Source organism: Osmerus eperlanus, chromosome 5, assembly GCF_963692335.1.
Source record: "Osmerus eperlanus chromosome 5, fOsmEpe2.1, whole genome shotgun sequence".
In the NCBI taxonomy this organism is placed as follows: domain Eukaryota; kingdom Metazoa; phylum Chordata; class Actinopteri; order Osmeriformes; family Osmeridae; genus Osmerus; species Osmerus eperlanus.
Window position 1 is genome coordinate 5,693,999 of NC_085022.1, and position 25,244 is coordinate 5,719,242.

General features: G+C 49.6%; 2 protein-coding genes and 1 long non-coding RNA gene across 7 annotated transcripts in view; all 3 read right to left on the minus strand.

Moving 5' to 3' along the window:
* Positions 1-12,821, minus strand: part of carmil2 (capping protein regulator and myosin 1 linker 2) — a 19,659-nt gene extending 6,838 nt beyond the window's left edge. The window contains 29 exon segments of the mRNA XM_062460774.1: positions 916-1,043; positions 1,364-1,453; positions 1,567-1,654; positions 1,970-2,145; positions 2,332-2,445; positions 2,599-2,727; positions 2,832-2,924; positions 3,084-3,177; positions 3,430-3,498; positions 3,601-3,773; positions 4,446-4,500; positions 4,617-4,713; positions 4,874-4,955; positions 5,121-5,190; positions 5,335-5,439; positions 5,667-5,743; positions 5,986-6,063; positions 6,654-6,763; positions 6,857-6,943; positions 7,347-7,441; positions 7,968-8,056; positions 8,332-8,481; positions 8,997-9,067; positions 9,196-9,293; positions 9,434-9,555; positions 10,990-11,049; positions 11,814-11,864; positions 12,342-12,436; positions 12,669-12,821. Coding sequence (XP_062316758.1) covers positions 916-1,043; positions 1,364-1,453; positions 1,567-1,654; positions 1,970-2,145; positions 2,332-2,445; positions 2,599-2,727; positions 2,832-2,924; positions 3,084-3,177; positions 3,430-3,498; positions 3,601-3,773; positions 4,446-4,500; positions 4,617-4,713; positions 4,874-4,955; positions 5,121-5,190; positions 5,335-5,439; positions 5,667-5,743; positions 5,986-6,063; positions 6,654-6,763; positions 6,857-6,943; positions 7,347-7,441; positions 7,968-8,056; positions 8,332-8,481; positions 8,997-9,067; positions 9,196-9,293; positions 9,434-9,555; positions 10,990-11,049; positions 11,814-11,864; positions 12,342-12,436; positions 12,669-12,705 — 2,783 coding nt within the window. The 5' untranslated portion in view covers positions 12,706-12,821.
* A 377-nt stretch (positions 12,822-13,198) lies between these two features.
* Positions 13,199-22,401, minus strand: ctcf (CCCTC-binding factor (zinc finger protein)). 5 transcript variants are annotated; one of them, XM_062461378.1, is made up of 14 exons: positions 22,223-22,401; positions 20,731-20,854; positions 20,063-20,443; positions 19,787-19,981; positions 19,317-19,653; positions 18,965-19,135; positions 18,624-18,757; positions 18,384-18,504; positions 17,652-17,801; positions 17,355-17,515; positions 16,259-16,441; positions 15,972-16,116; positions 15,600-15,863; positions 13,199-15,466 (listed from the first exon to the last, which is right to left on the minus strand). In XM_062461378.1, exons 2-14 carry the CDS (start codon positions 20,752-20,754, stop codon positions 15,240-15,242), a joined length of 2,493 nt encoding a protein of 830 aa, XP_062317362.1. In that variant the 5' UTR covers positions 20,755-20,854; positions 22,223-22,401; the 3' UTR covers positions 13,199-15,239. The 5 variants fall into 5 exon arrangements, with proteins under 5 accessions (XP_062317362.1, XP_062317363.1, XP_062317364.1 ...); XM_062461379.1 differs by lacking the exon at positions 22,223-22,401 and adding an exon at positions 21,004-21,020; XM_062461380.1 differs by lacking the exon at positions 20,731-20,854 and having other exon boundaries at positions 22,223-22,400.
* Positions 22,402-23,549: 1,148 nt separating this feature from the next.
* Positions 23,550-25,238, minus strand: LOC134020986 (uncharacterized). Its single transcript, XR_009930465.1, has 2 exons — positions 24,265-25,238; positions 23,550-24,009 (listed from the first exon to the last, which is right to left on the minus strand). It is a non-coding gene; the product is annotated as an uncharacterized LOC134020986 (long non-coding RNA).
* Between the last annotated feature and the right edge of the window lie 6 nt (positions 25,239-25,244).

Genomic DNA, 25,244 nt, shown 5'->3' on the forward strand with positions numbered 1-25,244 from the left:
GGGGGTAGGGAGCAGCTGTGTAATGGCTGTACGTCTGTGACCCCAAAACTCAGCCCCTCCCACCACTGGCCCCCCTCAACTCCATCCTCTACCTCTCCCTCCTCACCCCCCTCTTCACCTCTTCCCCCTCATCCCTCTCTACTCATCCCCCTCCACCTCTTCCCCCTCATCCCCCTCTCCTCATCCCTCTCTCCTCCTCACCCCCACCCCCCACCTCTCCCTCCTCATTCCCCCCTCCCCCCTCCCTGGTGAGGTTCAGTGGTCTGAAAGTAAGCGGGCCATGCTCCAGTTAGCCACAGCACTGTCTCCAGTCAGCAGGACACACACACACACAGCACTGTCTCCAGTCAGCAGGACACACACACACACAGCACTGTCTCCAGTCAGCAGGACACACACACACACACACACAGCACTGTTTTCTATCAGCAGGGCACACGGGCATGCGCACACACGCGCGCACACACACACAGCACTGCCTCCTGTCAGCCCACACACACACACACCCTGTCTCCTGCCAGCAGACCAGCAGCTGTGGTCAGTAGAGCAGTACCCCAGTGTAACCTCCTCTCCTCCCTGTTCACAATGACAGAGTCCCACTGGAGCTGCTGTCTTTAGCAGACAAGGGGTTAACCATACCGAGTCAGCCTCTGACACATATTCATGTAAACACACGCACGAACACACGCACGAACACACACGCACGCCCGCATATATAGATCAGCAGAACAGTGGAACATTGACACACATCGTCCTGGTTCTAAATGTATGTAATGCTGTACTTAAGCCTCTTCTCTCTCCTAGTGGGACTCCTAGGGACAGCACAATATCATAGCGTGCTCTGGGTGATCTGTGTGTGTGTGTGTGAGAGTGTGTGTGTGTTTCATGAGGAGGAGGAGTAAAAGAAGGAAGGGTCATAGGATGAGGGGGAGGAGGAAGAGGAGGAACAGGAGGAGTAGGAGGAGCAGGTTGTTACTCTTCACGGAGGGGGCGGGCCGGATGCTCCTGGAGAGGAAGCTGTTCCTCCACGTCACTGGAACATACTGAGGAGGAGGAGGTGGAGGTGGAGGAGGAGGAGGAGGTGGAGGAGGAGGAGGAGGTGGAGGAGGAGGAGGTGGAGGAGGTGGAGGAGGAGGTGGAGGAGGAGGAGGAGGTGGAGGAGGAGGAGGAGGAGGAGGAGGAGGAGGAGGTGGAGGAGGAGGTGGAAGAGGAGGAGGAGGAGGAGGAGGAGGTGGAGGAGGTGGAGGAGGAGGAGGTGGAGGAGGTGGAGGAGGAGGAGGAGGTGGAGAAAAGAGAGTTAGTTCTAATGTGAACTGCAGTCCTGTAAAGGTGATTGGTCTGTGAGTATTCTAATGCCTCTGACCTCATCAGTAGGGAACTGTTCCACCAATCTCAGCTGGGGAACATTGTTGGTTCTAGGGGCGGAGCCTGTATGCTCACGCATATGCTGGTCCTGAGATCAGAGAAGGTGGATAACTTTAACTTACAACTACTACACACACACACACCACTCAACCATGCACACACACACACACACACACACACCACACAGACACACACTCTCACCATTGAGTTCTGGGACAGAGCTAGGTTCTTCAGAATGTGTTCTATGATAGTCTCCACCAGAGAGAGGCTGACTGCTTGTTTCACCTCGCTGATGGAGAGACAGAGAAGAGAGAGAAAGAGAGAGAAAGGGAGAGCAAGAGAAAGCAGACAAACACTCGTCATAGTTCAGTCGTTTAGTTATGATCCGTGGGTCTGTTTTGTCTTGTCAGAGCACTAATGGAGACTCTGGGCCCATGAAGATTAGCTTCTTCTATTCTTCTTAATTTTTTTATATCAGTGCAATGATTTATTCAGCTGCTCTCACTGAAATATTACTCTAGGTAATTGTCTTATTTTAAGTGTAACACGTTTAGTCTAGAAATGGGCCAGATCTCCTATGTGTGAGCAGGACTGAGCGGTGCACCTCAGCTTGCTGCTGATGGTGCGTGTCGCGTGCTGCAGCAGCGCTTCCTGGATGAACATCTCAGTCTGCCTGCTCTTCCTCCTCACACACGCCTCCAGAGCTTCTACGACCTCCGACCTCAGGGCCACGCCAGGACACTCCGCCTGGGCTGCAGAGAGCAGGGCCTCGGACAGCTCCTACACACACACACACACAATTACGCACATACACAAGCAATGTCACCAAAACAGAGCCACAACAAACATAGAAATGGCCACACACACAAACACAATGACAGCAATTGAACAAAACCAGAATCATAACACACACTCACATTGGGATCAACACACACAGGTCCAAGCTGTGTGTTTAGCACTGTTTACCTGGATGTCCTTGCGGGCCTCATGACTCAGAGCAGTGGTGGCATAGCTGAGGATGTGCTGCTGGGCCTCACCACCAGAGGGCGCCCTGCCCAGCTCCCACAGACAGGGCAGCAACTGCACACAACACTCAGTCTCTCACCATCACGGAAACACACACGGTAATCGGTTTTGATCAACTTTTTACTTATAAAAACAAAGCTTAGGACCAGATTCAGAGCATCTGATGCCAGTTCTATCTGTCACGTGACCACAGGGTGTCTCTCCTACCCTGATGGAGCTGCGGGCGTCGCAGAGCACTTCCTCTGCAGACAGGATGTCTTCCTCCACTTCCTGTATGCTGCAAGGGGTCAGAGGTCGCAGGCTGTCCTGGAGGCGTTGACAGAGACCGTAGACCATCTGAGGGAAGGACACAGACAGAAACACACACCTGTCCTCAAACTCACCTTCTAAAGAAGCCATGAAGGGTTTGATGCACTTTGTGATTGTCCACGGAGGCTGACCTGTTCAGACTGGACGGTCTTCAGGCCCTGGTGGAGAATCTGGTCTGGACATTCAGACCTGTTCTGGTTGTTCCTCAACAGACACGCCTGGATCTGTACACACACCCACACACACACCCACACATTTACACACAGAGACAGATATAGCGGAACAGCTCCTCATACAAGGCAGATTTGACATAGTAGTGAGGCTCCTGGGAGATAGTGTTTTTCAGTCAGGCGTGTGGCTGGCCGGCCGGGCGGGGGTCCTACCTGCTGCAAGGCCTGCTCCGTCCTGACAGGGGCGCTGCGGCAGCTCTGAGTCACGTCTGACAGCGGCAGGGACATGTGCTGCAGGGTGAAGTTCCTACACGCGACATGAAAATACACACACGACATGAAAATACACACACACACACACACAGATAGATAGATATTCTTTATCACACACACGTATTATAAAAATGTTGTTGACGTTATGACATCAAACCCACATCTTTCTTAGTGTATCTTTTCTTATTGTTTCGGGTATCACTGTCTGTGTGTGTGTGTGTGTGCGTGCACGCATGTGTGTATGTATGTGTCTCTGTATGTGTGTGTGTGTGCGTGTGTGTCTAACCTCTCCATGGCATTGGCTACATCCTGGAAGCCTCTGGCTGTAATGTTATTTCTATCCCACACCAGAGACCTGAGGACACACACACACACACACACACACACACTGATGAGCAGGGCAGAGGGACAGGGTTTGTTTGTTTACAGCTGTGTCTGTGTTAGGTTGTGTCTGGACCTCAGAGTGGTGTTGATGAGCAGGGCCTTGGCCACCATCTTGGCGCCGGTGTCTCCGATGGCGTTGCCACTCAGATCGATGCGGCGCAGGCACACATTGCTCGCCAGGGCGTTGATCAGGATGGTGGTGGCCGTCTTCAGTTTGGAGTCACACACCGACAGAGATTCCAGGGGCTGCACACACACACACACATTCAGTCACACACATACAGTCACACACACACAGTCACACACACACACATTCAGTCACACACACACAGTCACACACACACACATTCAGTCACACACACACAGTCACACACACACACATTCAGTCACACACACACAGTCACACACACACAGTCACAAACAAACAAACGCACGTACACACACACACACACACACAGCTGTGTTCAGACTGTTTTAATAGTCTCAGCTGCTCTGTGTGTAATTACAGAGGCGGGGCGTGTCTCCCAGGAGAGGATTCTGGGTAATTAAGCCCTTGTGGATGCCCCTGTGGACTCGTCCTCCTCTCAAGCCTCCATCTAAAGAGAGTCATGCCCCGGCCGGCATCCTGCTCTTATCAGAGCTGTGGAGAGGTCAGCCAGAGGGCAGGGCTCTGGGCCTTCACACACACACACAACACATACTCACACACACACCAGCTCACACACACATACACACACACCAGCTCACACACACATACACCCACTCCAGCTCACACACACACACACACCAGCTCACACACATACGCACACACTCACGACAATTCTTTGCCTTTTCACACACACACACGCACGCACGCGCGCACTCACACCACTAATGACAGTGCACTCTCTTTCAGTAGTAGGTGTGGTCTCCACTCACACAGTCTTCCTCCTGGATGAGCTGAACGATGCGCTGCAGGACGTCTGTCAGAGCTCTGGAGGACAGAGACAACGCACGGGGAGCGTGAGACATGAGATAGCATGTGTGTGTGGTGTGTGTGTGAGTGAGTGTGTAGGTGTGTGTGTGTGAGTGTGTGTGTCTGTGTCCGACCTGGACTTCATGGTGAAGTTACGTCCCAGAGCTAGGTGCCTGATGGAGGGACTACGACCCAGAGACAACACCAGGGTCACCATGTCACTCTCCAGACCTGACACAGAAAGAGAGAGGGAGAGAGGGAGAGAGAGAGAGGGAGAGGGAGGGAGGGAGGGAGAGGAAGGTTTGGATGTATCAGAGGATTATTTGAATGACTTGTGTCCTTGTCTGTGTGATGGAGTGTGTGGGGAGGAGTAGGAGAGGTTTCTCTGTACCGTTGTCTGAAAGGTCCAGATTGCTGATGGCCTTGGGTTCAAAGATGTGCTCCTGGATCACCTGGGCCCCACAGGACCTCAGCTGCACACACACACACAAACACACAGACACACAAATACACACACACACATGCACATATACACACACACATACACACACGCCACAGTACTCAAAATACAGGATCTGTCTCTAAAAGGTAAATTGATGTGTGTGTGTATGTTTATATGTGTGTGTGTGTGTGTGTACCTCACAGCTGCTAATGTCCAGCTTCAGCCCACTTAGGTCAGGGTTTGTAGCCAGACCCTGCAGCAACAACCTGACAGCAACAACAACCACAAACAGCTCACAACAGTACACCCTATCACAACACACCGACTATATATATGACATCATGCTACTGTATATCACATGATTCGAGTGGGGTGCACTTGGTATATCTTCCCTGTAGAGGCGGACTCACCTGAGAGCCTGAGCAGGGAGCCTGGTTTGGGACAGACCACAGTACTGCAGTTTCACACACTGACTGAAGAACTCTCTCACACTCCTGGTCACTTCACGTACCTTCCTGTAGACAAGGAAGCATTCACACACACACACACACACACACACACACACACACACACACACACGCACAGTCACACACATACAGTCACACACACACAGTCACACGGTCACACACATACACAGACACACAGTCACACACACATGCACAAACACTTGTGTGATAGATGAGGGTGTGAATGAGGGTAGAGGGGTGTGAGGATGTGGCCTGATGTGAACAGGGTTTCCCACCGGTAAGTGAAGGGGTTCCTGGCCAGGTTGATGTGAGCCAGTCTTGAGCAGCAGCCAGCAGATAGAGACACAAACAGCTGGGGGGCAGACAATAATGATGAGAAGAGAGGAGGAGGAGGACAGGGAGAGGAGGAGGAGAGGATGAAAGGGAGATAGGATGAGATGAGAGAATGAGAGGACAGGATTAGAGGAACAGAGGAGAGGATGAGGGGACAGGATGAGTGGAGAGGGTGAGAGGAGAGGGGTGTGGAACAAGCAAAGGAAAGAGGACGAGGATAAGGTCCCAGGTGAGATGAGGACGAGGTCCCAGGTGACTCACAGTGTCCAGGGGACAGTCAGTTCCACTCAGGTCCAGGTAGGACACACAGTTGGTCCGAGACAGGAACAGGAACAGACTCTGACAGAAGACACACACGGCAGGTCAGGAGTATACACACACACACACACTCAGCATGTCAGGAGTATAGACCGACACACACACACACACACGGCAGGTCAGGAGTATACACACACACACACACTCAGCATGTCAGGAGTATAGACCGACACACACACACACACACGGCAGGTCAGGAGTATACACACACACACACACTCAGCATGTCAGGAGTATAGACCGACACACACACACACACACGGCAGGTCAGGAGTATACACACACACACACACTCAGCATGTCAGGAGTATAGACCGACACACACACACACACACACACACGGCAGGTCAGGAGTATAGACTGACACACACACACACACACGGCAGGTCAGGGGTATAGACACACACACACACGGCAGGTCAGGGGTATAGACACACACACACACGGCAGGTCAGGGGTATAGACACACACACACACGGCAGGTCAGGGGTATAGACACACACACACACGGCAGGTCAGGGGTATAGACACACACACACACGGCAGGTCAGGGGTATAGACACACACACACACGGCAGGTCAGGGGTATAGACTGACACACACACACACACCATAGCATCATCAGTGGCCAGAATCCCTGGGTTGTCTGACAAGTCCAGGTGGGTGAGACAGCTGGCGAACACCTGGTTGGAGGAGAAGACCTGGGACAGAACACCTACACCTGGAACAGGTCAACGAACAAATGAATGAAAGACTGAATGAATGAATGAACAAATAAACAAATTGACGAATGAATGAATCAGTTGTGCAGTACCTTTGGGAGACACACTGGTCCTAGAAAGAGACAAGTGAGTAAGACCTCTGGACAGGCTGTCCAGCTGCAGACTCAGAGCCATCACACCTGGAGACAGGAGACAGGAAACAGACAGCACATCCTCAGAACCCTGGAGAACGCCCAGGAGAACCAGCCAACAACACAGCAGAACTCCTTTTAGGGGTCAAAAGGACTTAGGACTCTTTGGGGGTTCACTAAAATTCCTCAGAAAAGTTGTGTCAAGAATTTCTTTGAATTTTTTATTTTGAACAATAACTGTAAATAATCTGATATTCACTCCTGAAAATTATATCAAGCCCTACTGACGTGTTACATTTGTAAGATGCCAATTATGAATCCTGAACCAATTCCTTCATCTTAGGAAGGTGGATAGCCTGGTTAGGTGTACCTGACTGAGGAAGCAACAATATTCCCTCCTGTCGGCATCAGCACCAGAACAACCGATTGGCTCAACTTACACAGTGCCTACCTTTATCTTCAATATGATTGGCTGACAGGTTGATGGTGTGGAGATTAGAGGAGGTGTTGTCTCTCAAGGCAGCTGCCATCTTGACTGCAAAATCCCTAAAGAACGAGTCAGACCCAGGATGGAGGTCAGGTACTGGGAGAACAGATGGTCAGATAATAAAAGGATAAACAGGGAATGAAATGGTGCAGAGGGGGGGGGGCAAACATGAGGAGCAGGAGGAGGAGAGGAAAGAAGGGGAGGAGGAGAGGAAAGAAGGGGAGGAGGAGGAGAGGATAGAAGAGGAGGAGGAGAGGAAAGAAGGGGAGGAGGAGGAGAGGAAAGAAGAGGAGGAGAAGGAGGAGAGGAAAGAAAAGGAGGAGGAGAGGAAAGAAGGGGAGGAGGAGGAGAGGAAAGAAGAGGAGGAGGAGGAGAGGAAAGAAGAGGAGGAGGAGGAGGAGGAGGAGGAGGAGGAGGAGGAGGAGGAGGAGGAGGAGGAGGAGGAGGAGGAGAGGAAAGAAGGGGAGGAGGAGGAGGAGGAGGAGAGGAAAGAAGGGGAGGAGGAGGAGGAGAGGAAAGAAGAGGAGGAGAGGAAAGAATGGGAGGAGAGGAAAGAAGAGGAGGAGGAGAGAGAAAATCACTCACTGCTTGAGCCCACTGGCCTCCAGAGACAGCTCCTCCAGGCTGGGAGACCTGTGGATCATGAAGAGCACCTGCTGCTGCACGTCTGGAGTCTGGAGGGAGGAGCAGGAGGAGGGGGAGGAGGAGCAGGCAGAGGAGCAGGAGGAGGTACAGGGGGAAAGCACATCACCTGTATAAGCTGAAGGTTTCCTCCATGGTTAACACGACAGAAAACAAGGTCAATCAGGAGACATGTCACAGGGACCGGCCGAGCTAGAGAAACAGTCACTTCATAGCCAGTCAGAAAGGTCTTGATCTAATCCAGCTGTTCCCTAAGAGATGGTCCTGACAGAGCCCATCCCAGCCGGAGCGGAGGAGAAGCCCGTACCAGTTTGAAGTGTCTGCTGGAGAACCTAGTGAACCACTGGTTGAAGGAGAGAGCAGCCACAACCAGGGCCAGGTCCTGGCTGTCCAGGTGACTGAAGTCCAGCAGACTGAACTCCCGACAGCTGCGGACGTGGTAGATGTTGTTGACATCCTGGAGATGAACGACAAACAAACAAACCACCGACGTGTTTCATAGATGGAGGAAGAGACAGGATGTGATGTCTTGTTGCATGTTTTCCCTTCCTTTACAGGTATATTGATTGTCATTTTATTTATTATGTCATATAGCTCTTTGAGATGCAACTTTTAAAGATGCTGTAAAGCAAATTCCATGATTTGCTTCTCAGTACATTATGTATGTGTGAAATTAGTTGCTGAAAGCATGTGCAAAGTGTGCACTGAAATGTGGATTTAGACCGTTGAACAGTTTCTCACCCGTTTTCAGCTCAGGTTTTGTACAGGCGGGTCAAAGCCTAATTTTAAACATTCTTGTCTGTGTTTTTTTCCATTTGAATTTGGATTGTTAGTTAACAACACATTCTTCTGTGGTGTGATGAACTTAAAACTCATTTTCATTTCTGCTTTACAGCATCTTTAAAGGCGCTATAGAAAATAACGTTTTATTATCATGATAGGATGTGATGCCATCGGCGTGCGTGCACCGACCCACTGGACTTCCTCCCTGCAGCGGAAGTCGTTGAAGTCACAGAGAGCAGCGTAGGTGTCAGAGAACCCTCCTGTACCGGAAACACACACACACAGTGACTGCTCTATCCAGGCTTGAGGTCATTACATCATCGTTCTAGGATTCTGTGGTTCTACAGTTCTAAGAATCTGTGGTTCTACGGTTTTAAGCAGTACTGACCACAGGGTCCCGGTGTTCCCTCCAGCTGTTCCTCCACATAAGACGTCAGGTTCCTTAGGCGTTCCTGCAGATCTGGAGGAATATTTTTTAGGATCTTCCTAAAGATCAGCAAGGAGACAGACAAACGCACACCTGTTATACACAGAACAATCGGTCGTTATGATCATTCTAATGCAATGTGTCCAGGGTTAGAACTCTGTTGAGAAGAGCTGGTTTAGAACATGTGAATGAGGCTGACCCTGGGGAGGAATCAGGGAAGATCTTCTTCAGAGACGCAGTCACGTGACTGATCATGGCTTCTAGGTCCTCCACAAACGTCAGGCTGAGTAAGAACACCTCTGTGTCTGTCTCGATCACCACCTGGAAGGGCAAACACACACACACTCAGGATCTCCTCACACACCTCAGACTTCCTGGAAACCTTTGTGTTGCCATGGGAGAGCACACAGAGGCTCTGATAGGGTCCGCACATGCTCAGTCTGCCCCCCCCTGCCGGACACTCGACCAATAGGTGTCCTATTACAATATCTGTATTGAGCTAGGTGGAACCATCCAGTGCCCAGACATAGGCAAGCTGTTTGGTCTGATGTTGGGTATGGATGTCATGTTAGCCATTAAGGAGCCACTGTAAGCTGACTGTCTGGCTCCTGTCTGTGGGTGGGCAGGGTGGAGATGACTGGATGGAAACTAACAATCACCCACTAATCTCTCTCAGAAAATATCACAGTGAACTGCTGAATAACCACGACTGTTTCCAGCAACACAAGTTACCCTATCCCTGCTAACTGGAAGAACAACACAGCTACACCCATGTCATACAGCTACAAACAATTCACACAGCTACACAACACCTCATTACATTCAAGCCATAAGAAAGTACGACTGTTCAGTCCAGACATGGATATTACAACAGATTTGCTTGTTGACGGTGTTAAAGTCGTGTAAAGCAAATTCCATTATTTGTTTCTCAGTACATTATATACGTGTGAAATGAGTTGCTGAAAGCGAAAAAAAATGAAATTGAACTGAATTAGACCAGTGAACAGTTTCTCACCCGTTTTCAGCTCAGGTGTTGTTTGGGTGGGGCAAAACCCAACCTATCTACGTCACAGCCACCTAACTACGTCAGATCTCAGACGGTCTATATAACCTGCATTCTGTTACTCAGCTGGTACCATGCAATGACAAAGTAATTGACAAATAAAACAGTCAGAGACTGCAGGTCTCTGAGTGCAGACTAGGTTATGTTCTGATATCTGCAATTGATTTAGCTAGTTGTTGCTGTTGTTGCTAAATTCAATAAATTCGAGGGGGCGGAGCTTCAGCTCCTTCAGGCGACACGCCCCCCCCCCCAGTCTCAAGCAAAGAAGACTGCTGATTTTCTCACAATTTCAAAGCCTAATTTAACATACTTGTCAGTGGGGTTTTTTCCATTCGAATTTGGATAGGCATTTTTCTGTGGTATGATGAACTTAAAACTCATTTTCAGTTCTGCTTTACAGCATCTTTAAGCTATTGCATGACATCAGATGGTGTGGTCTGATACAGCACACAGCAGGACAACAGTTAAGTCTAGATGGCCTGACATATACAGCTTCAAATGAAAAAGGTTTCCACTCGTATGACAGAACAAGCTTCACAGAAAAGGTCCTGAACCCAAACCACACATCCTGCCGCATGTACAACATATACATATACAACAAAAGAAGATTAAGACGAGACATTTACACATGATTATGCAAAACAGGAAAAACAATATGATGTAGAAAGATGGATAAGAAGACTGACTGTCACCTGATTGAGGCTGTGGATAGCGATGGAGCAGATCTCAAGGTAGTTGAAAGAACCCTCTACCTGCAGGTAGACCACACACACACACTGGTCAGACTAACTACATAGTGCTAGCATGCTGACTGATGTTAATGAATGTGTGTGTGTGTGTGGTGGTGGTGGGGGGAGCTGAAGTCGAGAAAGGAGGGTGAGAGAGCGAGAGGGACAGAAACAGAGGTAGCGTGACAAGTGGCAACTGATTCAACCTGACCACAGCAAGATAGAGTTCCCAAGAAGACTGCTGTGTGTGTGTGTGTGTGTGTCTGTATGTTCCGTTTCTTCAGACGAAAACTTCCAGAGACGAGCCTTCATTGAAACTTCAAGCTTGGTGAGATGAGTTGAGATGACAATAGCCTAATGTCTCCTACCTGGATGCGTATTGAGATTACAGACCGTTTGCTAACACCTACCTGCACTTCATTTGTCCTCTGAGGTGAAGTTCACAACAGCAGCAGAAACCCATCTCTCTTTCATCTCTCTCCTTTCCTTTTCTATTACTGTCTGTTTCCAACCCCAAAACTCTACTTTCCTTTCCTGCCCTCCCAATCTCAGTTTTTTTTGGAAGTTAATCAGTTACTTTCCCTGACCCTGAGCTTTTGCCTTTGCAGAGGAAGATAGAGAGATATGTGGACCTAAACTTGACCGGTGCTGATAGGTGCCTTTTCTACAGCATTTCATGTTTCCTTCACTGGTTCTCTGCTACTAGATTTGTGATGTAATGATGGCCGACCGGAATGCACGCACTCACACACACACTCTGAAGCTGTGTGTGTGGGTCAGTCCTTTACCGTGACAGGTTGTTTAGTGTTGAACAGGTAGGCTCTCCACAGACTCATAACCTGCAGTTCAGAACACACAACGAACAAACAACAATAACAGTCAACTCCTTGTCAGTCAACATCAGAACCATCCCAGCAAGACAGTGTGATGCCCAACGTGTTTTTAGAACTGGCGCCATCTAGGGGGGGAACACGGTAATTACCGTCATCCCAGGTAAACATTTCACAACCGAACCACAGTCTCATTCATTTTACATTTAGTCATTTTAGCAGATGCTCTTATCCAGAGCGACTTACAGTAAGTACAGGGACATTCTCCCCAAGGCAAGTAGGGTGAAGTGCCTTGCCCAAGGACACAACGTCATTTGGCAGAGCCGGGGATGGAACCAGCAACCTTCTGATTACAAGCCCGATTCTCTAACCGCTCAGCCACCTGACTCCTCATTCAAATACATTTCCTTCTACGTAGAACCATTTCCAGATCCGTGCATGGTTTACAGTCAGGGTCCATACCACAGATGAACGATTCAAACTCACCAGTAGCCTTGGCTCTGCCCTGCTCCTAGCCTGGTGCCGTTTCACCTGCCTCATCAGACAAACCTTCTGGTGCTTCAGCAGCTCACAGACCTGCTCTGCTGCCCAGAACCACGACCACACCCAGAGGAGAAGGGACACCAACAGAACATGATCAGCCAGAACCACAGGAGAGAAGGGACTGCATGAAATAACCCGCCTGCTTCATGACCAAGCCGTGGCTGCGTCCACAGCTTGGATTCGCGTGCCTCCACACATCTCACACTCAGCTGAGGAGAAGTTTCACGAGAAGTTCATGTTCGGTCGCGAGAGACGGGCACCACACTGTACCTTGCAGGTTGTGGGAGATCCCTGGATAGGAGGCCATGATGCAGAGAAGCCAGGAGCAAGTGAGCTGCTATGAGCACAACACCGGCTCCTGAGGTGTGGTGAGGAGGTAGGTAGGCAAGGAAATAAGAGGCGCACACACACACATCCTGCTTTGGTGTACAAGTCAGAATGAAACTACAGGCAGGAGCGAGATCAGACAGGAAGTCACAACCCTCCACGTCACCTTGGCAACATCCGTCTCACCTACACCTACATTGTTCAGTTGCTGAATAACGGGTTTAACCCTCTCACTGCTGCGCCGACATGGTCCACTCACACTGGTTATACACTCGCTACCATTGAAACCTGAAACGCACTACATTTCTCACTGTACTTTAATGACTGTGCTGTTAGTGTTCCAAGTGTCTAATGTGGATGTAAGACAACAAAAAACACCAAAACATGCTAATTAAGTAGGATTTGCAACATGCTAGTGGTGGTCCTGGTATTGGTGGTTCAGATGGGAAAGAAAGCAGGAGGAACCGCAGATGTTAGGCCAGTATGTTTTATTACCTGTACAGTGACACATCCTCAGAACCAGCATGTCTACCAGCTCAGCCCGCAGCCCTGACCCGACCCTCTCTAAACAGGCCATGCTCCTCCCTCCCCTCCTCGGGAACCCTCTGATCTCTGTCAGGATTGGCTAGATCTCTAGAGACGCTCATGGCCTCCACCTGAACAGCCTGGTATGATCAGAGATGACCTCACAAAAGGAAGGAAAGAGCAGACCCATTTGTTGAGCAGTCAGTCAGTTTGACTCCGGCTGTGTGCTGGTCTCAGAATTCGAAAAGTACAGTCAGGTACAAAAATGCATCAACCTAGTATTGTATCGTAAGAGCTTGACAAAAAGCAGTTTAATTGTAATCATTTCTTACAAGAGGGAACGTCATTCAGTCAGCATTTAATCTGTGAAAGGGCATAGTTCTCTTCAAACAAGTTTTAACAAACTTTATACAAAAACATCCGTTTTATTCTCTTCTTCTCATTCCTCTCTCAACACATCCCTTAATCTCTTTCTAGTGTGGCAAAAAGAGATGGACAATGACATTATAGGAACCTACTCTCATTCGGCAAGGTCCGTCCAACACCTTCACAGCCTCACTTGATCTCTCTCCAGAGCTGCTGGGCGCATCATGTTGCACATCCATGTGCGCTGCTCTGGACACATGCTCATGAACAAACACGGGGGATCGCCATCATCTTCTCCTGGAGGCGGCACAGACTGCTACGGGCGAGGGTGGGGCGGGACTGGGAGGACGAGAGAATCACGTGATCCTGCCGCCAGCCAGGAGGCTTCCGGGATGGAGAGGTCACGCAATGGAGGTGGGAGTCTGCTGGGAGGTCAGTCTTCTGGTCTGGAGGACGGGGTTTCTCCAGGCCAGCCTGCTCCCTGTGGAGCAGGAGGTGGCTTCTCTGCTCCTCCCAGAGCTTCTACCTTCACCTCTGGTCCTGGTCTCTACCAGGAATACACCATACCAGGCGAGCGCACACACACACACGCACACACTCCTGTTCCGTATATAGCACACCCTGCCTCACAGCTCTTCACATTGCTAGAAAAAAGATTAAAATGTTCATAAAAGAAAAAATAAATTATTTACAAGCAAAACAAGCCAAGATTACCTTTTATACAACAAAAACCTCTGTCTCTCAAACAAATTCGAATGAATAGATCAATGGATGGATGAATGTTCCCCTAGGTAGTCCCTAGCCAAATAATCATTTGATTGTTAATAGGAAAACCTTACATCAACTTCATAATCAGAGATTAGTAAAGAAGTCAGTACACAATGCAATAATCAATGAATCAAAACAGGAATTGGTTCTTTAGAACTCTCGAGAACATTCTAGCGCTCTAGATTTCAAAGCCTACAGAAAAGAAAAAAAAAATCTAGAATCTAGAGACAAATTCTAGAGGTTCTAGAACACAAGGCGGAGACGGGCAGGCGAGGGCAGCCCTGGAAAGGACCCCTGTAGACGGGTTCATCACGGGTCGGCTGACAGGGAACAGCTAGAATGAAGAAGCCAGCACCCCATGCATCAGGCCCAGACGGCTGCTTGGAGAAAGACTGACCACAGTCTGTCTGGTTTACAAAGCTACATTTCTCTCTACAGCCTGCACACAGAGGAAGCAGGCTAGGATACAGGCAGGAAGTGGGTTTGGGTAGATAGAAAAAAATAAAACAACAACTAAAGAAACACAGTAATTGATGTAGTCAGAATACGACAGGCAGGGATGAAGAGTGACAGAGCAGTCAGCAGAGAGGGGAGAATCAGTTGTCATGGGGGTGGGTGGGGTGGGGGGAGTTACTGAGCCTATGTGCTTCAGAAAGGGATGTTACAATGGGCCGGGCGGAGCTGTAAGGGGAGGGGGGAGATAAGGGGGAGGGGCGAAGTGAGGTAAGGGGGGGTGAGGGGTGTGGGTCGAGGTAATGGGTGCGGGGTCAGGTAAAAGGGGGGAGGGGGGAGGTAAAGGGGGTCAAAGGGGGGAGGGGTGAGGTAAAGGGGGGAGGCTGTCGTTCCCTCCTCCCCTCACCGGTCCATCATGCTGAGGATCATCTCCGGGGTGAGGTCTCCGTTCGCCGCAGACTCCTCCCCCGCCACGGCCAGCTCCACCGTCTCCACGACGACCTCCTCTGGCCCCGCTTCCTGCTCTGGGGCTGCGGCAGCGGCGGCCGGCTCTGGCCCCGCCTCCTTCTTAACGATGATGTTCTCCACCGTGCCTGTGCTCTCATCCTCCACCTGGATGATGGCTGTGGCTGGGGGGAGGAGGAGAGAGTGTTTAGGTGCAGTTCTCTGGGCGTATATGGAGCCCTCTGTGACACTGCTTGTAAAAAGGGCTATACAGACACAATGTGATCTCCAGCACCCCCTACAGGTCAGGACACTCACTGCGGTTGGCTCTGGTGGACGCCCGGCCAGGCTTGGTGGGGGTGCTGGGTTTGGGGGGCGGGGTGGGCTTGGGGGCGTTCTTGGGGGGGCGTCCCCGTTTCCTCTTGACCGGGGGCTCCTCGGGGGCGGGGACAGGCACAGTGGGCGGGGCCTGGTCCACCTCCATCTCCTCCTCTTCCTCCTCCTCCTCCTGCAGCGCCGCAGCCTCGTCGTCATCCACATCCTCCTCGTCGTCGTCGTCCAGCTCCACCTCAGCATGTTCGTCTGGGGGCAGGGTGGGTGTTAGGAGAGGGAATAGTAAACATGGCCCCTCTAATCCCAGCCTCAGCCTCGAATCCAGCCCTAGTCCCAGCCAATCAGAGGGTGTCTTACCACTATCCTCCTCCTCGTCTCTCCTGGAACGCATCTTCCTCTTCCTGCCGCGCCCCCGTCCTCTCCTGGGGGGTGGGGGCGAGCCGTTCTCCCCCTCCTCACCTGGATCCCCGTTGCAGTTCTCAGAATGTTTCACCATGGTGTTCTGCAGGAAGAACACAGAACAGCACACACACGAGTCAGGAACCTTCCGTGTAACCGCTTGACACGGGTGTAGGCTTCATGGTATCCCACAACAACCCCCCCCCCCGGCCCACGTGTGAACATGCGTGTTTGTGCGTGCGTACCCTGCGGGTGAAGGTCTTGCTGCACTTGGGGCAAACAAAGGCGGTGGGGATGAAGTTGGGGTCGTGGTAGCGTTTGAAGTGCATGTCCAGCAGCTGCTTCTGCCTGAAGGTCTTGTCACACTGGCTGCAGGCGTACGGCTTCTCCCCGGTGTGGGTGCGCTTGTGCATCACCATGTGGCGCTCCTGGTCAACAACCACAACCACAGGATCACAAACACAGCGGGCACGCTGGCACACACACACACAAACAACCTGTCTACACACACGCTACCTGTCCACGCACACACACACAAACCCTAAGTGTCTGCCCGCACACCTGCACACTAGGAGTGTCACAATACCAAAAATTCAGTAGTCGGTGCCAATACCAGTAAAATAACACGATTCTCGATGCTGATTTCGATACCACGTTAAAAAAGGGTTTTCTAAGATTCCATGTACTTGAACTTCTTTATTAACCCGTAAAGGAGTAGCGTCACACATATGTGATCGTTCGAATGCGGGTCTCACATATGCGATTTCGAACATTCCAACTGAATATTTTCCGATAGGCAAAAACTATGCAACAAACGCTTTAGTATGGCTTCAAAATGTACTAACGAGAAGGATAATTCAACCAATCCGTCCGTCTGTAACGGAGTCGGAGCATGGTAGTAGAATTGCTAGGAGTATTATGCTAGCTAATTTAGCCAGGAAGCTAATGAACGCTAGCTACTGTTCCGTTTCGGATAAATAACTTGCGCTGTGTGGACCGTCGGAAATATTTAGAACTCACACGTCTAAAATACTTGAAAAATATCAAAATGTCATAACAATACATCAAAACATGTGCAATATAGCATAGAACAACATAATAAAGTGCAATTAATGCTTATAGTGCAACAAATACTGGAACACTGAAGCGTATGCATTTATTCATTTTTATATGTATGCTGCCCCAATCAGTTCCGAAACCGATGCTGCTAACACTGGCATCGTCGCTAACGGTGCCTACGGTGCTTCAAAAAAATGGGCATCGTCGGTGTTTTGACATTTTAGAACCGGAAGGTATCGGTTCTCGTGACATCCCTAATACACACACACACTCTCTCTCTACCTGTCTGCAGCAGTAGTCACACATGTCGCATTTGAAGCGTTTCTCGTTCTTGTGGGACTTCTGGTGCTGGATGAGGGCGTAGCGCTCGTGGAACGTGGCATCGCAGTAGCGACACTTCCTGCCCTGCTCGATGAACGAGTGCTGCTTCCTCAGGTGAACACCTGGGGGGACGAGAGACACAGGGAGACATGAAGGGCAGGGAGAGAGGAACAGGAAGTGAGGAGCAGGGATGTCAAGTCTGACATCCGTGCTCGTGGCTGTGCTCGCTTCAGAGAGGGGTGCTGGTGGGCTCCTTACCCAGGTCGCTCTTGCGGGCGATGACCGTGTCGCAGTGCGGGCAGTGGAACTTGGCCACGTTCTCCGTGTGCTTCTGCAGGATGTGCATCTTCATGGTTCCGCTCTGGGTGAAGCGGGCGTGGCAGATGTAGCACTCGTACGGCTTCTCGCCTGGGACACAGAGCGGAGGAGGTAAGGGAGGGAGACACGCCCTGCTACCAGTCCACAGGTGTGGAGGTGAGACAGATACTAGATGGTTCAACTCTGGACACGTGTAACTGTGTCTGTTTGGTGTTATGGGAGGTCAAATGAAGCACAAATCAGAGGCCTGCTCGATAAAGGTCGCTCAAAAAAGCTCAATCAGTCAGTCGGGGTTAAAGCGGTTCCATAAAGGCCAATTCTAGTTCACGCAATCTGAATAACTCAAGAAGTCAAGATAATTGCGCGTGCACCCTATTCTTAAGCAGCCCGAGAGGTAGAACATGAACCATATCGATCCACCACGGATAAATAAATAAAAAAGCAATCATACGGCCATGTGACTTCTTCCAGAAAGAACGTTCCCTTTAAGCCGTGTACTATGACAGCTCCCTCATCCACCGCTTCATCAAAATAAAGTAATCCAGTAGTCTAACTTTTTACCATGGTTTTTGTGTTGGGAAAATAGAGGATAGCCTAGATGTATGGATTTAGGTTTGTTTTGCCATTTTGGCTACTTTACCCCGAGATTAGAGAAGGTAGAGAGCTGTTTACCAGAGTGGGTCCTCATGTGTCTCTTCAGCTTGTAGGTGTCTCTGCTGGCGTAGGAACACAGGCTGCACTGGAACGGACGCTCGCCAGTGTGAGACCGGATGTGGCGCTTCAGCTTGCTCACCTGACACACACACACGGGCAGACACACACACAGTCAGACACACACATTTTAGAGTCAGATCAAGAGCATTACACCTGGTCAACCCCCCCAAATTAGCTCCACCCAGGGCTGCCACCCACCTCCACGCTGGCGTAGTCACACATGGAGCATTTGAAGGGCTTCTCGTGGGTGTGTTTGTAGCGCCGATGTCGCACCAGCTCCCCGCTGGTCACAAACGCCATGTCACAATCCTGACACTTGTGAGGCCTGGTTCCTATGGAGACCGGAGGGATTAGAAGGCTGCCCACAGTGCTGTCTCTTTGTATGCGTTTAGGTGTGTGTAAACGTCTGTGTGTGTGCGACAGACTGTATGTGTGTTTAGGTGTGTGTAGACGTCAGTGTGTACCCATGTGTGTGAGACAGACTGTGTGTGTGTTTCTGTGTGACCTGTGTGTAAGAGAGTGGGAGTGTGTGTGTGTACCTGTGTGTGTGTTGAGGTGGTTCCTCAGCAGGGTCACCGTCCTGAAGGCGCGGCCACACAGGTGACACTTGTGTGGCCTCTCGTCCGTGTGGCTCTTCATGTGGCGGTCCAGGTTGGAGCGCCGGGGGCAAGTGTAGCTGCACAGCTCACACTGGAACGTCTTCTTCACGCCTGAACAACACACACACACACACACACAGAGAGTCAGACAGTGTCTTTAGGGAGGGAGAATACATTTCCAGGCCGATTCTTCCCTTTGCATCTAATAATCAAGTTTGATTTCTCTCGACCCAAAGCACTAGCCACCTGGAGCAGCAGCAGGCGTAGGGAGAATTTGTTTTTCGTCTCTCACCTTTCTTCTTGATCTTGGTGGGCTTGGGGGGCTTCATGTTTCCCACCACCTTCTCAGCGTTGACCTCAGACAGCAGCCCCTCCTGCTGCTCCTCCTCAAAGTCGTACACGGACACGTCCATGTCCCTCTCCCCCTCGGTGTAGCGCAGCCGGCTCTTTTTGCACTTCTTGCCCTTCTTGGCGGAGTGGGGCTGGTAGTCAGGGTCCTTGGCCCAGGACGGGTCCTCTCCCTGGGCCTCGGAGGGCTCCTCGTCCCCATGGAGCACCTGGTCCTCCTGTTGGAGACCCTCCTCCTGCTCCACTGTCTCCACCATGCCATTGGCTCCCACCTTCACCACCTGGACACACACACACACACACACAAGTTAGGCCCTTAGCTTAACCATCTGGACACACATGCAGGCAGGGTGTGGGGCATCATGGGTAGTGTAGTTTTACTTGGCAGGGGCATTATGGGTAGTGTAGTTTTACCTGGAAGCCATCAGGCAGGGGCAGGGTGTGGCAGATGACCGGATCTCCATCTTTGGGCATGGAGACCGAGTCAACGTAGCTTCCTTGAAGAGCCTCCACGGTTGCCTGGGAGACGGGCACCTGCACGGTGGAGACTGGTACCTGGACTAACTGCAGCTCCCCAAGACCTATCTGCTGTTCCTCCATGTTCACCACCTGGTAACACAGTTACTGCTAGTCATACAAGCTAGTCAGTGTGTTGTGTATGGAGAGAGAGAAAGAGAAGATGCCAGGCACCTGCAGGGTGATGATCTGAGTCTGGTCCACGGTCGTCACGGTAGCCTGGTGGGCGGCGCCCGACACGGCCCCGCCCACGGCCGCCTCCATCCCCTCCGTCTTCAGCTGCAGGAGCGACGGGTCCAGGGACTCCATCACCATCACCTCCACCCCCCCGCCGCTCACCATCCCCTCCACCCCGGCCCCCATCAGCTGGGCCTCCTCCTGCTGCTCCCCAGGCCCCTCCACCACCCCTCCAGCCTCCGCCGCCTGCTGGAGCAGGTCAGCCACCACCATGGACTCCTCCTCCCCGGGGAAGGAGCTGAGGTCCTTGGCCTTGTAGGCCTCGCCAGCCCCTTCGTCCACCACCGAGTCTGTCGGTCCCCCGTCCATGGTTAACGCCTGGGGGGCGACAAGGAAAGACGATCACAAGACCAGAAATGGAGACCATCGCAAAGGCACAGCGCAAGACAATCTACCTGCATGTTGTATATTCATCAGTTTGGCTGAATCTTTAAATGAACTTGCTAATTCCTTTTTTGGCCACTGTGATTTGATGGGGTGTCACAAAGATGAATACAACCAGATTACAGGATGCTATCGAGTATGTCAAGTAAACTGTCAGTGGGACGTCTCAGAATATCACTTTGGAACATGAGGTGGTGTGTTACGCCTGTCTCTGTGGTTACCTGAAACAGGTACATGAACTTCATCTCTCTACACCTGTGTCTTCCTCAGCGCCTGCCTCAGGTAGGTGTCACACACTTGCCTTAACTCTCCTGATTTTCCACCTGATTATCCTCCCTACACAACCTGGAAAAGGCCACTTTACAACTGTGACAAACACACAACAGTACTGTACACACGAAAGCTGGGCTCACATTTGACAGTGTTTACAGACATATTTGGGTAGTAGTTGGCCCAGCCTAACCTGCAGGTTGATGTCTGGTGACAGATACTACCTTTAGCAAGCTGCCTATAAGTGTCTGTCATCAGGACGAGGATAAGTTTTGACTGTTGACATGGAGCATTAGTAAACGCCGCTGTTTATGTACCGCTACCAACCGAGTTGTAGAGGGAGCTCTCCTCTTGTTCTCTGCCTTCTGCTGCTGGAACTCAAGGTGGGCTCAGAACGAGACAGCGGGCAATGGAAGCATACAGCAACACGACCGGCGGGGAGCTGGGAGCGTGGATAACGTTAATAATAGAACTATTCCTGAGGATATGGTATTAACGCGAAATGGAGAGGAGAGTTTTTGGAGCACGCGGGGCTATGTTAGCCCACTAGCTAACAACGTTAGGCGCCCGGGTCATTCTGCCTTCCTGACATCGTCTAATTTTTGAGTGCGCAACACTGTAGCTAGCGTGGGCTACACTTCGGCTGTTCACAAATCCAATAATTGCCAGAATAAGATGCCGAGGCAAATTTTGATAATCAGATCAAAACGAGTTTTACACAACTTGCAAGCGATACAAATGGTGCTTGGTTTTAGCGGATGTCAGCGAGCGCATTTTCACAGGCCAGGGCTAGCCCCGAAGCATGAAGGTGGGGCGAGGACGAAAGTTGTTGGTTAGCCAGATATTTGAATGCTGACGTTGGCTAGGCTAACGTTGGCTAACCTACTAATACGGCTAATGCCATGCATTGCAGTTTTTACATGCGTGCTACGATTAACACATGATGGAGATCAAGACATTTAAAAAACATGCTTTGCTGGAAAGTTGCTATTTAATTATACATGCAGTTGTCTAGCTAGTTAGAGCATTTTCGATTTTATCCGATGTTTTTTAGCCAGCAGAAAGGCTAAGTAATTAAGCTAGTTTGCTATCCCGCCTAGTTTCCATTTCGACGTTATCGCTTTCTAGCTTGCTAGCTAAAATGACAGGAAACAAAGAAGAAAGAAAATGGACGCCTGGCCTAAACAGTCGACCAAAACGATCAACTCTAGAATAACCCAACCTCGACGATATACCAGATAATATATGTTTTAGAGGCCCGTTATATGTGCATTTCGTTGAACTTCTGGGTTATAACAGTTTTTTGATGATTTTTTCAATAACGATAGAGGGAGACAAACACCCCCCGTAAGCAGCCTGGACCGGGAGCCCCATCGTGACACCTAGAGGCCGAATAAAGCTCCTGCAAAACTCCCCCTGCTCTGGAAAGTAGCGTTAGTTTACCTGTTCCACTCTGTTTATCTTCGGGTTGAACTCGACAGAAAGCCCAGAGTCTGTTCTTCAATTTGGCCGAGACAGTTTAGGAATGTAACCTTCTCCGTCCGTTTTAATCCTCTCCCGCTTTTGCAGAGTAGACTCCGCACAAAATGGTGGCCTTGTGGCGGCAGTGCGCCTGTGCAGCGCTGGGGGGTGGTGTTGAAGTGGGTGTAGGCACTGCGATTGGCCATATGGGGCGCCCCGTTTGAATGCATGGTTTGGAGACAACGCAGATAATTTCTCATTGAGATGAGATACACAACTGTTCGTGACCTGGGGCCTGTTCCATAAAGCGAGTTTACCGAAAAAGTCCGGAGGTCCATGACCTTACAGTATGCCCTAGTTATTTAAATAATGCGGGATACGGTAGCCTATATATGTAATACATTTATTTACGCAATATAGTAATAATGATTAACCAATGTTTTCAAAGGTTGCACATAAATTTGTGCAAAAAAAAACGGTTTTGATTTGTTTATCAAAAATGACATCCTACACAAATTTGATAAAAGTTAAGTAAATAAACCGAGAACTATGTATCTAAAACTCCATATACCACCTAAAATGAAAGAAACACATTTAAAAATTATGAACGACATATATCCCTCCAAAGAATTAGGCTTCGTTTTAATATTAATCATAAAATCTGCTCATTCTGTTAATGTGACGTGGAGACCACAAACCATATATTTTTCTAATGCAGGGTAATACAAAAATGTTGGCTCAACATCCACAAATGGATAAAACAAAATGTCTCACTGTTCCCAACTTCTATCTCAAGAGACTATTTTAAATTTGGTATATACTGCAAAACAGAAATGATGAATTGTTGCAATGTTAAGTATGGTACAGTTTTTTTATCCATAAAAATAGTCTTGAAATCCTCCCCCAATTTTTCTTTTTTCTTCAATGAATTTAAATTATACCGTAAGTCCTTAAAATTGGTAAATGGAAGAAAAGCACAAGAATTGTATGATATGCTGAAACACTTTCCCACGATGTCAACGAACCATAATTGAACTGAATTTCCCCTTATATGTTATATTATTTAATTGATATTATATATATATATTCCTTTTCACTTCCTTTGTAATCCATTATTAATCCTGTATTATAAAATGTGTATTTTTGATTACAATGTTATTATGCCATTTGGCAAATGTGCTGTACCTTTCAGGTACTAAAAGAGTATCAATGTTGCAATGTATGGTTTGTACATTTTCAATAAAACAAAAACAGAAAAAAGGTTTGTATTTGTTTATTTACCGCCTTCCTAAAGACATCACAGGAAACGTCATTTGAAACACATTTTATTAATAATTTGTTTACATTTGATGCCAGGCAACAAATTACCAGACAATAAACTTTATAGAAAAAAAAATCAAAGGAAATCAGTTGTTTTATTGCTAAACAATCAGTGAATCTTAAGGAAAATATACTTTGCAGCAGTGTTTATATGTGTATGCACTGCATTCATTCTTAAATAAAGATATGTCCTCTGTCTTTACGTCTCATTAAATGGTTCTCCACCAGAGCTTGAGGCACTTAGACACTGAAGAAACCCATTCAGAGCTGTGCTGCGTTAACATTCAGGAAACAGCCACATCCAGCGCTTCCATCTGAACTGGTCTGCCACTCTGAGCCGGTAGTGAGGGGGGGTGACTGAAGAGGTGGCTTTTATTTTGAAACGGTACAGTTTATCCAACGTCTAGGTGAGGGGAAGAAACCGAAAAGCAAGTTCTTTAACCCTCGTGCTGCCTTCGGGTCACATGACCCAAAGGTTCATAACGAACCATCGTTGTGTTTACCCAATTTTACCCAATACAAAAACAAATTAAAATAATTTTCTTTTAACCTTTGCAATGTGGGGGGTCTGAGACAGCCCAACGGTTAAAAGAAAATGCTTCACTTTGTCTTTGTATGCGGTAAATCTGTCGCAATACGACGGTGGGTCACAATGACTGATGGGTCAGAATGACCCGAAGATAACACAAGGGTTAACATCCAACTAGTGAAACCAGTCAGTGTGCTGTGTTCTTCTCCATTAAACTACATCACTGCTGTGAAAGTCCTGGAGACTACAGGTGATGAAAGCAGCAGGTGGGATCCACACCCCAGCCTGGGGTCACACACCATGGACACCACCTCACTGATCAGTCACCCCAGCCTGGGGTCACACACCATGGACACCACCTCACTGATCAGTCACCCCAGCCTGGGGTCACACACCATGGACACCACCTCACTGATCAGTCACCCCAGCCTGGGGTCACACACCATGGACACCACCTCACTGATCAGTCACCCCAGCCTGGGGTCACACACCATGGACACCACCTCACTGATCAGTCACCCCAGCCTGGGGTCACACACCATGGACACCACCTCACTGATCAGTCACCCCAGCCTGGGGTCACACACCATGGACACCACCTCACTGATCAGTCACCCCAGCCTGGGGTCACACACCATGGACACCACCTCACTGATCAGTCACCCCAGCCTGGGGTCACACACCACGGACACCACCTCACTGATCAGTCACCCCACCTCTTCCCTCAGAGCACTTTAGTCGGTTCCTCTGAAAGGGGAGAACGATGGGAGCCTGGTGCCCTATAACGTTCCATCGACCCCTGGTTCACCTCACTCATTAGAGTAATCACAACAGGGAAATCCCCCCAGCCCCCAGCCTCACTATCTTCAGCAGGCTATATCATCACTACCAGAAAGGAGTGTCGTCACTCAAAAACATAAGTACATATACTCCGATTGTCCTGACAGTGCCAACTGAAATACAATACAATGATATAACATGTACACTTCCAGTGGAGTATATAAGAATATAGAGTGATGGTATAGAATTATGGCACTGATTGGTCTGGCCAGACCCTGTGTCATGGCAACATAAACCTCAAGAAAGCTTCTCCACCAATCACAGTCCACGGAGGACAGTCCTCCAGCAGTGCTCCTCCAATCACAGTCTGTCTTC

Bases quoted from the DNA above. Each gene is read 5' to 3' on its own strand.
- ctcf (XM_062461378.1), bottom strand. From the start codon at position 20,754: ATGAAGTTCATGTACCTGTTTCAG. The intron at 18,758-18,964 runs GTACACACACAC...CGGTCTCCATAG, and splicing joins CCACCTCAACACACACACAG to GAACCAGGCCTCACAAGTGT. The intron at 17,516-17,651 runs GTAAGGAGCCCA...TCGTCCCCCCAG, and splicing joins CGCCCGCAAGAGCGACCTGG to GTGTTCACCTGAGGAAGCAG.